The sequence below is a fragment of the Bombina bombina genome, chromosome 1 (genome assembly GCF_027579735.1).
Source record: "Bombina bombina isolate aBomBom1 chromosome 1, aBomBom1.pri, whole genome shotgun sequence".
NCBI lineage: Eukaryota > Metazoa > Chordata > Amphibia > Anura > Bombinatoridae > Bombina > Bombina bombina.
The window spans coordinates 140568360-140585998 of NC_069499.1; the positions used below are offsets into that span (position 1 = coordinate 140568360).

The 17639-nt window shown below is 38.1% G+C and overlaps 1 protein-coding gene across 1 annotated transcript in view; it reads right to left on the bottom strand.

Moving 5' to 3' along the window:
- Window positions 1-16800, bottom strand: part of SOS2 (SOS Ras/Rho guanine nucleotide exchange factor 2) — a 355579-nt gene extending 338779 nt beyond the window's left edge. Inside the window, exon 1 of the mRNA XM_053697641.1 lies at window positions 16299-16800. Coding sequence (XP_053553616.1) covers window positions 16299-16385 — 87 coding nt within the window. The 5' untranslated portion in view covers window positions 16386-16800. The remainder of the gene's footprint in view (window positions 1-16298) is intronic.
- Window positions 16801-17639: the final 839 nt, after the last annotated feature.

Genomic DNA, 17639 nt, shown 5'->3' on the forward strand with positions numbered 1-17639 from the left:
AAGCAACAATATAGTTGCAATGTCTATAGCCAATTCTTGCAACATGGGGCTTGGGGGGGGGGGGGGGGGAGTTAACCAAGGAAACTGAAAATTATTTTTAAATATTAAAGGGATAGAAAGGTCAAAAAGTTGAAATGTGCATAAATGCATTAACAAAAATGCTTCTAGTAAAAGTTATTACTTTTTTGTGGCATACGCACATATCCTGTGAGGGCCTGTGCACAATTATGCAACCACCACCCCTTCTCAGAGAGTCAGTGCACAGGCCCTCACAGGATATGTGCACATGCCGCAGAAAAAACGTAATAACTTATACTAAAAGCATTTTTGTTAATGAAATTATATAGCAAAAATGCTTCAATTTCACATTTCAATTTTGACCTTTCTTTCCCTTTAAATAATGTACTACACCTATATATATATATATATATATATATATATATATATATATATATATATATATATATATATATATATATATTTTATACAAACATAAGAAAAATACATATTTATCATGGTTACTAATCAGCCCCATAAAATGATCCATGTTAGACTGCACTGATTATTATCATGGTTACTAATCAGCCCCATAAAATGATCCATGTTAGACTGCACTGATTATTATCATGGTTACTAATCAGCCCCATAAAATGATCCATGTTAGACTGCACTGATTATTATCATGGTTACTAATCAGCCTCATAAAATGATCCATGTTAGACTGCACTGATTATTATCATGGTTACTAATCAGCCCCATAAAATGATCCATGTTAGACTGCACTGATTATTATCATGGTTACTAATCAGCCCCATAAAATGATCCATGTTAGACTGCACTGATTATTATCATGGTTACTAATCAGCCCCATAAAATGATCCATGTTAGACTGCACTGATTATTATCATGGTTACTAATCAGCCCCATAAAATGATCCATGTTAGACTGCACTGATTATTATCATGGTTACTAATCAGCCCCATAAAATGATCCATGTTAGACTGCACTGATTATTATCATGGTTACTAATCGGCCCCATAAAATGATCCATGTTAGCCTGCACTGATTATTATCATGGTTACTAATCGGCCCCATAAAATGATCCATGTTAGACTGCACTGATTATTATCATGGTTACTAATCAGCCCCATAAAATGATCCATGTTAGACTGCACTGATTATTATCATGGTTACTAATCAGCCCCATAAAATGATCCATGTTAGACTGCACTGATTATTATCATGGTTACTAATCAGCCCCATAAAATGATCCATGTTAGACTGCACTGATTATTATCATGGTTACTAATCAGCCCCATAAAATGATCCATGTTAGCCTGTACTGATTATTATCATGGTTACTAATCAGCCCCATAAAATGATCTATGTAAGACTGCACTGATTATTATCATGGTTACTAATCAGCCTCATAAAATGATCCATGTAAGACTGCACTGATTATTATCATGGTTACTAATCAGCCTCATAAAATGATCCATGTTAGACTGCACTGATTATTATCATGGTTACTAATCAGCCCCATAAAATGATCCATGTTAGACTGCACTGATTATTATCATGGTTACTAATCAGCCTCATAAAATGATCCATGTTAGACTGCACTGATTATTATCATGGTTACTAATCAGCCCCATAAAATGATCCATGTTAGACTGCACTGATTATTATCATGGTTACTAATCAGCCCCATAAAATGATCCATGTTAGACTGCACTGATTATTATCATGGTTACTAATCAGCCCCATAAAATGATCCATGTTAGCCTGTACTGATTATTATCATGGTTACTAATCAGTCCCATAAAATGATCCATGTTAGACTGCACTGATTATTATCATGGTTACTAATCAGCCTCATAAAATGATCCATGTTAGCCTGCACTGATTATTATAGGTGATTATTCCCATATGATTGGGTGGGGTTGGATGATGTTGCACAATAACAAAACTGCGGAAAGTTTAGGGCAAACTACTGGAACTTAGAGAATTCAAAATGTTCACCTCAGAACAAGTGCAAATGTTTAACGTGATACCTTATTGTGAGCAAACATCATCAAGTATCAACTACAAAATATAGTGAGGATTCAGAACATGGTTCGCTAATATTTTCTTTGAATGTTAGTTGCACAAATTATCATTAAAGCAATTTAAGTTAATTTTGGGCTTTGGATAGCTTAAAGGGACATGAAACCCAAATATTTTCATTCATGATTCAGATAGCGCATACCATTTTAAACAACTTTCTAAATTAATTATTTGTAGAAAAGCATACGTAGGTAGGTTCAGGAACTGAGAGCACTATTTCCCACCATTTAATGCTCCAGACACCTACCTATGTAGCTCTTCAACAAAGAATGGCATAGGAACAAAGCAAATTTGCTAATGGAAGTAAATTAGAAACTTTTTTTTTTTTTTAAATCTTATTATTATTATTATGAGGTATTTGTAGATTCTGCAGCTGCTCTGTCTGAGTCACAAAACAAAATGTTTGGGTTTTCTATCCCTTAAGTAACATTTATAAATAACAGATGTTATAATATTACACTGCCCCTACCCAGCTACAACATAATGGCACACAGCATGCGTTTTTATCTGGAATAATGCTCTGCCCTACATTGCAATATTCTATACAAACAACTACACCATATTAAGACGGTTCAGATGAGGCATAAAGTTTGGTGACTAACCAAACAAAGGTTTGCTCCATAACACTCTAAAGGCACTAGCTCCAATGTGGTGCATACAATTAAAGATTGCCTTGCTGTCCTAAAAACCTGCTATGCTGCACCATTTTCTGGTACTCTTTTCCAAAACAGTAAAAGAAAAAAAATAATAAAAGAAAAAAAAAGAGAGCCTATTTATTTATTTTAATGACATATTTCTTAAAGGAGCATGATACCCTAATGTTGAAGCACCTGAAAGTGATGCAGCAGATCTGTAAAATGCTGAGTAGAAAATATCACCTGAATGTCTCTATTTCAAAAAAGGGAAGATGATATTTGACCTCAAAATTTCATCAGTAGCCACATCTCATTGTAAGGGGACTTTAAGAAGCCAATCAGGATTCTAGCCCTGGGACTTGCAAGGTAGTATGCATCTGGCATGTGCAGGCACAATCATGTTATTTCCCTTCTCAGTTTGAGGAAGTTAACTTTGAAATCTCGTAAGTTTTCAGTGAAGATCACAGAAAAGTGTGACCTCAACTGATTGACTGTTTGTTTTTTCAACATACAGTTGACAGTAGCTAAAGGATAACTGTTCACAGGGCACTTATTCTGGTGAGCTGAAACAATTCTGAAGCAAAATATCTTTCTTTTTGCATATAGCTGTTCATGTGATATTTTCTTGTCTGCTTTTTATAGTTATCCTGCTTTAAAGTGATTTAGCATATGGGCATAATGTCCGTCTTAACTGTCCTTTCTCAGATAAAAAATAAATAAATCACTTTATCTATAGCAGGGCTCCACAAACCTAGACACCATTGGATTACTGGTGCCTTAAAACTAGGCCCTGGCAACCTATGTTGTACTGTGCATTGATCACTTGTACACCTGCACATTGTCTGATAAACATTTAACTGATTTTATTTATCATACATATATGTACAGATCACTGTTATTAACTGTGTATTGATACACATTGTCCTATATACATTCCACTGACGTGTACAGTGGTTGTATACATGTCATGAACTTACTATAGCCTTATAAAAGATGCAAATAAAGGAACTTTACCCTTGTTTAGAATCCCCTCCATAGCTTGTTTGCTCAGCATGCTAAGGCACTGTGGCTGAGCACTGTAGCAACCCAAGGGTTGCAGGTGCGATCCCCGGCGAGGTCCACTCAGTCTCATCCTTCCGAGGTCGATAAAATGAGCAGTGCCTTGAGACCCTTACGGGTGATTAGCCACGCTTTACAAGTACCCAATACATACATCATGGAAGCCTGCCCCCCCCTACTTGAGCTTTTTTTAATCCAAACCAAAGGCTCTACTTTCCACCACATATGAGTGTATCTCCGATTTTCTACAATTGCATTTATGGATCTGCCCTGCACAGGATCCAGACTCTCAAATGCAGAGCTGTGGAATCATACGTGTATGTGGCAGGTGGAACCTCTTTTTTACTATGCACAAATATTTTATGGGTGGTTGGATGCCGAGTTTGTGTTTAACAAGTGGTTACCTTGGCAATGAAAGTAACATGAACCTAAAGACTGTTGTTGTCTTAAACACACAAAGGAGCCATGCAAATGTTATAAATAAATTTTGTTTTTCACTATGCAAAGGGTTTGTTTACAATAATGTTCCCAAAAATACAGTTAAAGGGACACTGAACCCAAATTTTTTCTTTCGTGATTTAGAAAGAGCATGCAATTTTTAACAACTTTCTAATTTACTTCTATTATCTAATTTGCTTCATTCTTTTGATATAATTTGCTGAAAAGCATATCTAGGTATGCCCAGTAGCTGCTGATTGGTAGTTGCAAATAGATGCCTCATGTGATTGGCTCACCCATGTGCATTGCTATTTCTTCAATAAAGGATATCTTAAGAATGAAGCAAATTAGATAATAGAAGTAAATTGGAATGTTATTTAAAATTGTATTCTCTATCTGAATCATGAAATAAAAAATTTGGGTTTAGTGTCCCTTTAAGCAACTTTCCAATTTACTCCTATTATCAATTTTTCTTGGTTCTCTTGCTAGCTTTATTTGAAAAAGAAGGCATCTAACCTTTTTTTGGGGGGGGTTCAGAACTGTGGACAGCATTTTTTTTTATTGGTGGATGAATTTATCCACCAATCAGCAAGAACAACCCAGGTTGTTCACCAAAAATGGGCCGGCATCTAAACTTAAATTCTTGCATTTCAAATAAAGATACTAAGAGAATGAAGTAAATTTGATAATAGGAGTAAATTAAAAAGTTGCTTAAAATTGCATGCTCTATCTGAATCACAAATGAAAAATTGTGGGTTCAGTGTCCCTTTAAAAAAAGGAACATTAAAATAAAATTGTAATACCTATAAAATCAATTAAAATATCACTGAAATAGATACTCATTTCTTAGGATGCAGCTTTTGCTGTAAAATACCTCAGAAATTGTGTGTGCTTCACTTGTTTAACAGAAACTGGAGTGTCTCCATCATACTTAAGCAAAGTGAAATTGATATGACCCTGCAACATTCTACACAATGACTGTTTAGATAAAAAAATAAAATTATTTAAATCTGTCCCTAAATAGCCACAACAAAGGAACGTGAATTCCATCAGACTTTTCATGGGGTGCATCCCTGAACTACTCTTGATTTGCAAAACCTTGAACACTGTACTAACACGATGGCAGTTAAAGGGACAGTCTACTCCAGGATTATTGTTTAACCCTTTAAGTGCTAAGCACTTTCCCACCTTGGTCCTAAGGTTTTTTGTTTTGTTTTGTTTTTTAAAAAAATTAACTTTTTTTTTTTCCAGATCCCCACGACTTACACTGTTGGAAAGGTTAGGCGATTACTTTCCAATGCTGGGTCTTGGGGATCTGTAGCTGCTTAAATGCCTGAGATACAGCTTCTAAGCATCATGCCCCCTATTCCTATACTTAAAGTTGTGCAGTTATGTCATCACATCATTGCGCATAACGTCACCGCGCATGACGTCACCGCACATAACGTGAATCCCCAGCGATGCCTGTCACTATACAGGTTGGATCGCCGGGGTAGGAGCAGGTGGGAGCCCCCCAGATCTCCCTCAAGGTGGGAGAGTGCTAGCGACGGCTCTGAGCCGTCGTTAGCACCCCGAGTGTGAAACTCTGCAACGTCTCAGAGCCGTCGTTAGCACTGAAAGGATTAAAAAGATAATCCATTTATTACCCATTCCCCAGTTTTGCATAACCAACACGGTTATATTAATATACTTTTTACCTATGTGATTACCTTATATGATGCCTCTGCAGACTTCCCCCTTGTTTCACTGTTTTTGACAGACTTGCATTTTAGCCAATTAGTGTTGACTCGTAAATAACTCACACGGGAGTGAGCACAATATTATCTATATGGTGCACATAAACTAGCTCTGTCTAGCTGTGAAAAACTGTCAAAATGCACTGAGATAAGAGGCGGCCTTCAATGGCTTAGAAATTAGCACAACTAAAAATACTGAGAACAAAACAAATTTGATGATAACAGTAAATTGGATAGTTGTTTAAAATTGCATGTGTGTGTTTTGACTGTACACAAAGCAAATGTTTAATTTTAAGTTTTTGGGGTACTGGTTAATAAGTTGAAAAGTGATGTCTGGGGTTTACACCAAGCTTTGTTTGCTATTTTGTTTACGTTTAGCTAAGCATCTTCGTAAAAAGTTTTGCATTCTAATTTAAAGGGACATTATCCATTATTTTTTTATTTGCATAAAGGTTTTGTAGATTATTTATTTATATAGCCCATAAAGGGTTTTTTTTTGTTTTTTTTTAAATATAATTTTGCTTATTTTTAAATAATATTGCTCTAATTTTCAGACTCCTAACCAAGCCCCAAAGTTATAGGAGAATCCCGACGTTTACCTACTCCAGCTTGCTCCTGTTTGTGCAAAAATATATATAAAACATATATATCAAACAGAGAATCTATCTCCAATGTTGCGAGCCGGGTGGCATTATGAAATAGCCCGGTGGGGCAGTGTAATATTTTCTAATATTTTAGGATTTTTAGCTATCCAGTAACTTTTAATATTTTAAAAGTACATATAAATGTGTTAATTTTTTTCAAAACAAAATTTATCTTTTATAAAAAAAACTTTTTGTGAGGCTCCGTTACCTACTTCAATTCAGCCTCTGTCACAAAATTTGTTATTCTTCAATTTGACAGGCAGCTCTTTCAGCCAATAGGAGCTGAGCTATATGCCCTATGTAAGTTACTGACAGCACGCTCCCATGCTGGAAACTTAAAGCTGACAGTAAACCGCTACGGTAAAGCCTATTCACTGTTTTGACTGCTCAAATAGCGTAGCAAACTGCGCTTGCGCAGCTGTACTTCGCGGCTGAGTCGGCTTCAAGTTATTAGCACAAAAGCGCGCTGTCAGTAACTTACATAGGGCGTATGGTGCACCTCCTATTGGCTGAAAGAGCTGCCTGTCAATTTGAAGAAAAAGAAATTGTGTGACAGAGGCTGCATTGAAGTAGGTAACGGAGCTTCACAAAAAAGTTTTTTTTAGATATAAACATAATTTATGTAAGAACTTAATTTCTTTCATATTGACAAGAGTCCATGAGCTAGTGACATATGGGATATACAATCCTACCAGGAGGAACAAAGTTTCCCAAACCTCAAAATGCCTATAAATACACCCCTCACCACACCCCCAATTCAGTTTAATGAATAGCCAAGTAGTGGGGTGATAAAGAAAGGAGTAAAAAGCATCAACAAAGGAATTTGGAAATAATTGTGCTTTATACAAAAAAATCATAACCACCATAAAAAAGGAGTGGGCCTCATGGACTCCTGCCAATATGAAATAAATTAATTTATCAGGTAAGTTCTTAAATAAATTATGTTTTCTTTTATGTAATTGGCAAGAGTCCATGAGCTAGTGACGTATGGGATAGCAATACCCAAGAAGTGGAACTCCACGCAAGAGTCACTAGAGAGGGAGGGATAAAATAAAAACCGCCAATTCGCTGAAAAAAATTAATCCACAACCCAAATATAAGTTTATTCTCATAAATAAAAGGAAAAACTTAAATCATAAGGAGAAGAATCAAACTGAAACAGCTGCCTGAAGAACTTTTCTACCAAAAACTGCTTCCGAAGAAGCAAAAAGAAGACCAAGTTGCTGCTTTGCCAATCTGATCAACGGAAGCTTCATTCTTAAAAGCCCAAGAAGTGGAAACTGATCTAGTAGAATGAGTTGTAATTCTCTGAGGCGGGGCTTTACCCGACTCCAAATAAGCTTGATGAATCAAAAGCTTTAACCACGATGCCAAAGAAACAGCAGAAGCCTTCTGATGTTTTCTGGAACCAGAAAAGATAACAAATTGACTAGAAGACTTCCTGAAATCTTTAGTAGCTTCGACATAATAATTCAGAGCTCTCACCACATCCAAAGAATGTAAAGATCTCTCCAAAGACTTCTTAGGATTAGGACACAAAGAAGGGACAACAATTTCTCTATTAATATTTTTAGAATTCACAACTTTAGGTAAGAATTTAAATGAAGTCCGCAAAACCGCCTTATCCTCATGAAAAATCAAAAAAGGAGATTTACAAGAAAGAGCAGATAATTCAGAAACTCTTCTAGCAGAAGAGATGGCCAAAAGGAACAACACTTTCCAAGAAAGTAGTTTAATGTCCAAAGAATGCATAGGCTCAAATGGAGGAGCCTGTAAAGCCTTCAAAACCAAATTAAGACTCCAAGGAGGAGAGATTGATTTAATGACAGGCTTGATACGAACCAAAGCCTGTACAAAACAGTGAATATCAGGAAGTTTAGCAATTTTTCTGTGGAATAAGACAGAAAGAGCAGAGATTTGTCCTTTCAAGGAACTTGCAGACAAACCTTTATCCAAACCATCCTGAAGAAACTGTAAAATTCTAGGAATTCTAAAAGAATGCCAAGAGAATTTATGAGAGGAACACCATGAAATGTAAGTCTTCCATACTCGATAATAAATCTTTATAGAAACAGATTTACAAGCCTGTAACATAGTATTAATCACTGAATCAGAGAAACCTCTATGACTAAGCAGTAGGTGTTCAATTTCCATACCTACAAATGCAATGATTTGAGATCCTGATGGAAAAACCGACCTTGAGACAGAAGGTCCAGTCTTATTGGAAGTGGCCAAGGTTGGCAACTGGACATCCGAACAAGATCCACAAACCAAAACCTGTGAGGCCATGCTGGAGCCACCAGCAACACAAACGATTGCTCCATGATGATTTTTGTTTAGATGAGATGCCATCAGATCTATTTCTGGAAGACCCCACATCTGAACAATTTGAGAAAACACATCTGGGTAGAGAGACCACTCTCCCAGATGTAAAATCCGACGACTGAGATAATACACTTCCCAATTGTCTATACCTGGGATATGAACCACAGAAATTAGACAGGAGCTGGATTCCACCCAAACAAGTATCCGAGATACTTCTTTCACAGCTTGAGGACTGTGAGTCCCACCCTGATGATTGACATATGCCACAGTTGTTATATTGTCTGTTTGAAAACAAAATGAGCTGTTCTCTCTTCAATAGAGGCCAAAACTCAAGAGCCCTGAGAAAAGCACGGAGTTCCAAAATATTTATTGGTAATCTCACCTCTTGAGATTTCCAAACCCCTTGTGCTGTCAGAGATCCCCAAACAGCTCCCTAACCTGAAAGACTCGCATTTGTTGTGATCAAAGTCCAGGTTGGACGAACATAAGAGGCCCCTAGAACAATACGATGGTGATCTAACCACCAAGTCAGAGATAGTCGAACATTGGGATTTAAGGATATTAATTGTGATATCCTTGTATAATCCCTGTACCATTGGTTCAGCATGCAAAGCTGGAGAGGTCTCATATGAAAACGAGCAAAGGGGATTGCGTCCGATGCTGCAGTCATGAGACCTAAAACTTCCATGCACATAGCTACTGAAGGGAATGACTGAGACTGAAGGTTCCGACAGGCTGCAACCAATTTCAAACGTCTCTTGTCTGTTAGAGACAAAGTCATGGACACTGAATCTATCTGGAAACCTAAAAAGGTTACCCTTGTCTGAGTAATCTAAGAACTTTTTGGTAAATTGATCCTCCAACCATGTTTTTGAAGAAACAACACTAGTTGATTCGTGTGAGATTCTGCAGAACGTAAAGACTGAGCAAGTACCAAGATATCGTCCAAATAAGGAAACACTGCAATACACCGCTCTCTGATTACAGAGAGTAGGGCACCAAGAATCTTTCAAAAGATTCTTGGAGCTGTCGAAAGGCCAAAAGGAAGAGAAACAAATTGGTAATGCTTGTCTAGAAAAGAGAATCTCAGGAACTGATAGTGATCTGGATTAATCGGAATATGAAGATATGCATCCTGTAAGTCTATTGTGGACATATAATGCCCTTGCTGAACAAAAGGCAGAATATTCCTTATAGTCACCATTTTGAAAGATGGTACTCATATATCGATTCAAAATTTTTAGATCCAAAACTGGTCTGAATTAATTTCCTTTCTTTGGGACAATGAATAGATCTGAATAAAACCCCAGACCCTGTTCCTGAAACGGAACTGGCATGATTACCCCTGATAACTTCAGGAAAGCCTGAGCCTTTACTGGGTTTGCAGGGATGCGTGAGAGAAAAAATCCTCTCACAGGCGGTCTTACTCTGAATCCTATTCTGTACCCCTGAGAGACAATACTCTGAATACATTGATTTTGGACTGAATTGATCCAAACATCTTTGAAAAATCTTAATCGGCCCCCTATCAGCTGAGCTGAAATGAGGGTCGCACCTTCATGCGGTATTGGGGCTGGCTTTTGACCTCTTAAATTGCTTGGATTTATTCCAATTCAAGGAAGGCTTCCAATTGGAAAGATTCCCTGGGGGAGGGATTAGGTTTCTGTTCCTTATTTTGTCGAAAGGAACACAAATGGTTAGAAGCTTTAGATTTAACCTTAGGTCTTTTATCCTGAGGCAAAAAAACTCCCTCCCCCCCCCCCAACAGTTGAAATTATTGTATCCAACTGAGAACCAAATAACTTATTACCTTGGAAACAAAGAGATAGCAATCTGGACTTAGAAGTCATGTCAGCATTCCAAGATTTAAGTCACAAAGCTCTTCTAGCTAAAATAGCTAAAGACATAGATTTAACATCAATTTTGATTATATATGGCAATAAAATTATTAGCATGTTGAATCAAGTTAACAATGCTAGACAAATCATGATCCAATACTTGTTGCGCTAAAGTTTCCAACCAAAAAGTTGAAGCAGCTGCAACATAACCCAAAGAAATTACAGGCCTGAGAAGATGACCTGAATATAAATAGGCTTTCCTTAGATAAGATTCAAGTTTCCTATCTAAAGGATCTTTAAAAGAAGTACTATCTTCCGTAGGAATAGTAGTATGTTTAGCAAGAGTAGAGATAGCCCCATCAACCTTGGGGATCTTTTCCCAAAACTCTAAAGTAACTGCTGGCAAAGGATACAATTTTTTAAACCTTGAAGAAGGAATAAAAGAAGTACCAGGCCTATTCCATTCCTTAGAAATCATATCATAAATAGCATCAGGAACTGGAAAACCTCTGGAATAACCACAGGAGGTTTATAAACAGAATTTAAACGTTTACTAGTTTTAATATCAAGAGGACTAGTTTCCTCCATATCCAATGTAATCAACACTTCTTTTAACAAAGAACGAATATACTCCATTTTAAATAAATAAGATTTGTCAGTGTCAATATCTGAGGCAGGATCTCCTGAACCAGATAGATCCCCATCAGAAAAGGATAAATCAGCTTGTTGCCGGTCATTTGAAATTTCATCAACTTTATGAGAAGTTTTAAAAGACCTTTTACGTTTATTAGAAGGCGGAATGGCAGACAAAGCCTTCTGAATAGAATCAGAAATAAATTCTTTTAAATTTACAGGTATATCTTGTGCATTAAATGTTGAGGGAACAGCAACAGGTAAAGAACTACTACTGATGGATACATTCTCTGCATGTAAAAGTTTATCATGACAACTCTTACAAACCACAGGAGATGCTGATCCACAAGTTTACAACAAATGCACTTAGCTTTGGTAGAACTGTCAATAGGCAGCAGGGTTCCAACAGTGATTTCTGAGACAGGATCAGATTGAGACATCTTGCAAATGTAAGAAAAAACAACAACATATAAAGCAAAATTATCAAATTTCCTTATATGGCAGTTTCAGGAATGGGAAAAAATGCAAAGAGCATAGCCCTCTTATAGAGAAAAAAAAGGCAAGAGGCATATAGGAATGGGGTCTTAAATAATGAAAATATTTGGCGCCAAGTATGATGCACAACAAACAGAAAAATATTTTTTGCCGCCAAAAACGTCCGGAAATGACACACTCGTGTCACAGAGGACGCAACCTTGTGAAGGACTCGCGTCGACTAAGACGGCGGAAATTACGAATTTCGGTCAACGAACGTAACTTTGCTTCAAAAAATCTCGCACCAAGAATGACGCAATAAACTATGGCATTTTGCGCCCTGGCGAGCCTAATTCTGCCCGCGAATTTAAAAGAAAGTGAATTTGAAAAGGAGACTATACCCCAGGAAAGAAATACATTTTTCCTAAAAAAAAGCATTTCCCAGATATGAAACTGACAGTCTGCAAACGGAAAAATACTGAAAACCTGAATCATGCCAAATATAAGTACAATACATATATTTAGAGCTTTATATAAATACATAAAGTGCCAAACCATAACTGAGAGTGTCTTAAGTAATGAAAACATACTTACCAAAAGACACCCATCCACATATAGCAGATAGCCAAACCAGTACTAAAACGGTTATCAGTAGCGGTAATGGAATATGAGAGTATATCGTCGATCTAAAAAGGGAGGTAGGAGATAAATCTCTACGACCGATAACAGAGAACCTATGAAATAGATCTCCTGTGAGGAAAACCATTGCATTCAATAGGTAATACTCCCTTCACATCCCTCTGACATTCACTGTACTCTGAGAGGAATCGGGCTTCAAAATGCTGAGAAGCACATATCAACGTAGAAATCTTAGCACAAACTTACTTCACCACCTCCATAGGAGGCAAAGTTTGTAAAACTGAATTGTGGGTGCGGTGAGGGGTGCATTTTTTTTAGGCATTTTGAGGTTTGGGAAATTTTGCCCCTCCTGATAGGATTGTATATCCCATACGTCACTAGCTCATGGACTCTTGCCAATTACATGAAAGAAAGATTAATTTTGTTATGGACAAAAATAAGCACCTTGATATGCTTTAAATTATATGCACTTTCAAAATATTATAAGTTACTTAGATGAATTTACCATCACTTTAACATAAAATGCATTTAATGATAATTTGTGCAATCAAAATTTAATATTTTTAATACTGGCTAATTTTAGCTTAATATTTAGCCAAATCACTAAAATCAGCCGGGTGGTGCACCCGCTAAAAAAGATCCTGAGGTGAAAGCTGATATATTCAAAAAGGTGAATGTAACAGCTGTTTTTTATTATGTCATGTGCAGTTCTGTACATTATTGTTACATTTGCTATTTTTAATTTGTTTCTTTTTTTGTGTGCTATTTTTGGGTTTTATAGCAATGTATGAAATTGTCCAACTCATAAGAGTGATGCTGATATATTTACACTATGAACGTTACCAAATAACTATTAAGAGTTTTTAAAAATGATCACCGATGATACATTCTTGTCTTTATAAGTTGATTCTAATGCCCTGAAAAATAGCCATTTTTCATTTTGAAGGTTTTCCAGAGATGTAACAGAACATTAAATGATGGTGTCACTTATTTTGAGATCATATGTTTATATGTTTTTTATTTTCAGTGTTATTAAATACTGTAATTCTTGTTATAAGCTAAAGTTGCATTTATAAAATAAATAAATAAGAAGCTCAGAATCCATAGCTTCAGCATATGTTATGACACCTGATCAAATTTCCCAACTGTTTTTGTCCTCAGTCCCAATATTTAATGGCTTCTTGCTCCCATCTCCAATTTCTTCAGAGAACAGTGCAGGGGTCTCTCGTAGCCACCAATATAGACCTTAGTCTAATACCAACACTAATCTCTCTCATGCCTATAAGGGCTATATTAATATGAAAACTATACACACAGGTTAGATTTAGAGTCTGGACACTGAATTTTTTATACAAAAACCTGGAAAATACTCTACAAAGTTCCTTAAATCATACTGTGTTTAGACAAAATGTTGTAAAACACATGTAGGAGAGAGCAAAATGCCATTCTTAATAAAAGTGATTGTAAATGTAATAATTTTTTAAATGCTAGGCTGTATCGGTGCAATGAATAAAAGGGACCTTAATTCATGATGTTTAACAAAATGTACCTTTATTTTGTTGCTTGTTATACTAAAATAACGTTTCCACCTCTTATCCAATAGCCGTGCTAGCCATACAGCACAGTCCTGAATTCCGCTATTTCTCTCTTTGAATTTCAGAATATGATCACGTCAGCCTCAGAGTAAAGTTTCCCTAAACAAACTACAGAACGTATGTCCATTTAACCCAACACTCTGAAATATATTCCCTTCAGTCAGTCCCACATCTCCATCACCCATTTCCCTCAGTTCTCTACCATCCAACACATATTGGTTCCACATTTCAAGTACACATCTTAGTCTATTTAATTTCCTTATTACCCACCTCCAGACAAGTAATCCTAGAACACATCTCTCTTAATTCCTTATCTATGGCACACATATCCTGTAGTCTTACTGTACATCATCTTCTCAAACCCAAAGTCCTAGCACACCTCCTCTTCAGAAACGATAAATGGACATTAAACTCTAGCTAAATGGTAGATATAATGGGTCATGCGACAACCACTGCTGATTGGGTGAACAGTACGTGGTAATTTAACTATGCAGGATCACTAGTGATAAAAATGGAGCCTGTACATTTTTCACTATAGTGGCCCTTTAAAAGTCTGTTCTCTCCTTTGCTAAAGTCAGTTAGGAAGTTATAAATGATATGATCAAGGAGATAGATAGATAGATAGATAGATAGATAGATAGATAGATAGATAGATAGAAAGCCAAAACAATAATTTTAGGAGCTATGGAGATCTGGGCTTAGTATTGGTCAGGCCCTGGCCTACATTATTTACCTGTAAAGTGATGTACAATTCTGTAGCAACATAGCCATTATCAAGGTCCCTCTGAGCAAAAGTTCTGATTAACCTCAGCCTCTGAATTCCCCCTGACTCCCCAAGACCCAAATCCCAAGGTCCCTTCTCCCTTTTTTTGTAAAGTCTCAGTTTACATACTTCACATTTATATAGCCCAGACAACAGGAATGTATTGAACAGTAATTTCAGCTCTGTACATATGCTACACATCTCCCACAGCCTAACATTCCCAACAAAAATCTCCATTATTCCCATAACTACAATATTCATCATAAGGCGGCACTTGAATCCAACATTTATCTATTTTGCACAAATAACCTCCAAACTCCAGTCACAGTACTATAATCTCCAGAACCGGCTTTCTGTATTACAACATTCTAAGTACCCAATCAAGAGAAACAGGAGACACTTTCTTAAAACACCAAAGCCTGAGTACATATGGCCCTCAATCTCAAAGTGTTGTGACTCTCCAATCCAAAAGTCCACCCACCACAGCATTGCTGTCTTTTAGGCTAGTTCATCTTCAATTCTTCCCTTCTACCTATCTCCCGCTTTTCTCAAAGCTCTAGGAACCACCTCCATCTCCTCTCTAGACTCCAAAACACATCTCTTTTGGCTCCAAAGACAAAGTAATTAACAATCTTAGGCCTACAGCACCATTTTGCATTTCTGGGCCTCTGTCCCATAGACCTAACATACACATCATTCTCTGCCTCATGACCCTGGTATACATCCAAGCTCAATCCGAAAGACTCAGAACACATGTTATTTTTCCATAAGAATACAGGGCCATAAAACCAAAGCTACAAGATCCCCAAACACAATCTCCCTGTCTGGTTCCTGTGCGTAATATTTCATATGACACCTTGAGTATGCCCAGACCTTGCCACCTTTAATATTCCAGAGCATGAATGATGTTGCCAACACTCTTCATCTACAATTACTTTAGAGTGAGCGACTTGAGTTAGGGTTATGGCTTACAGCTAGCAGTAAACCTCTTGAGAATTGCAAAAACAGTCAGCTAAAAGGAGATTGTCCGCCATGTCAATGTCACCTGTAATATTCCTGCAGAAGTGACACAGCTGTGATACAGGTGTCTATTCTACCATCTGGGCTACTATTTTGTCACCTGGGTGACATTCAAGATGTGAATCTCACATTAATTATCTCCTTCTGTTATATTACACCAAAACTCCCCACTCCTACAAGACCCCAGTACACATCTTCCTCAGGACAAATCTCAATAATGTTTCTCAGACCCATAACCTGAGCATCCATCTCCTCAATTCATAAGATTCATGTACTTATTTCCTGCACTCTTACCCTTCAGGAACAAACCAAAGGCCATTAACTATTAGCCCAAGTGTCTACCTCTACCTGACCTAAAGTCCTCCCCTAGCACACATAAACCTCAGCACTCACCTTCCTCAGTGCTGGCACGAACAGTCCCCTCCACTTCATGCCGTTCTCCTCGCTGAAGAAGTCGTAATTTTGCGGTGATTGCTGCATGGTCCCCAGGGCTGAGAGCGCAGGCCGCTGACAGGTCACCCCAGCACGGGGTCTCAGCAAGCCGCAGGCCTTTCTATCCGATGTTGTTAATAGAGATCAGCGCACTGATATGTGTCTCTCACGCTTCCTAATATATGCAGCTGCTGACCCTGGTGACAAGTACCGGCTGCAGGCAGCATGTCACCCACAGCCCAGGAGAGAAATCCCCAGAGTCAGACCTTACATTCCAGAGCTCCTCCGAAGCAAACTCCCAGGCCTCTCCCCCGGCCACAGTGTCCAGGCTGCAGCCGGCTCACTCATGCTCAGCTCGGCAGTGGGGGTGGGCAAGCAGCTTGTTGTGATGGGATCCGGCTTCCTCTGGGTGTCTGTCCTGAAATCTCAGTCTGTGCTGCCCTCCCCCTGCCCCACTGAGACACAACAGAGCATGCCTGGGCCGAGGGTGGAGGGGAGGGAGGAGGACAGGGTGTGAGGGGAAGGAGAGGCCTCTCTGGGAGAAGAGAGGACAACAAGAAGCTGAAGAGAGAGAGAGCGAAGCAGTGATTAGATGAGATTGAACTATAAAAGGGGCGCTGAAGGGAGAAGCTGTGGCTCTAGAGCTCATTATAAAGGGGGTAGCTGAAGGGAGAAGCCTGTGACTAAAGCTTATTATAGAGAGGGAACTGAGGGAAGAGGTACTTGGTAGTTGTGAAAGAGTGTAATAGAAGGGAAGCATAGTGAAGAAACAGCGTTACAAAAGAGCAGTGGCGTCACTAGGGTTGGTGTCACCCGGTGCGGTAAGTTATGGTGTCACCCCCCCCCCCCAGAAAGCAGACACACACAAAAACACAGGCAAACACACATACAAACACTCAGACACACTTAAAACATACTCAGATGCACACACAAACACTCGGAAACACACTCAGACACACACACAAAAACACACACACAAAAACACTGAGACACACAAAAACTCAGACACACACTTACAAAATATGTAAACTGCACTGCATTAATTATAAAGCGCATGCCTAGAGCTGCTCCCTGGCTCAGCAGAGCATCAAATGAAAGATAAACAGAGCACTCTAAAAATAAATCACTAAAGAAAAGTTTTAGGTGCAAACTATGAAAATTCTGCTCTCTGACTCTGTTCCAAGTCTGTCAGTGCACAGCCCCGGGACGCGTGCCTACCGCTTCTTATGGCCAATCACCTCTGCACTCTGCCCACCCCCAGACCCCCGCCCGCCCTCCTACCTGTTCAGTGTGCACTTAGTG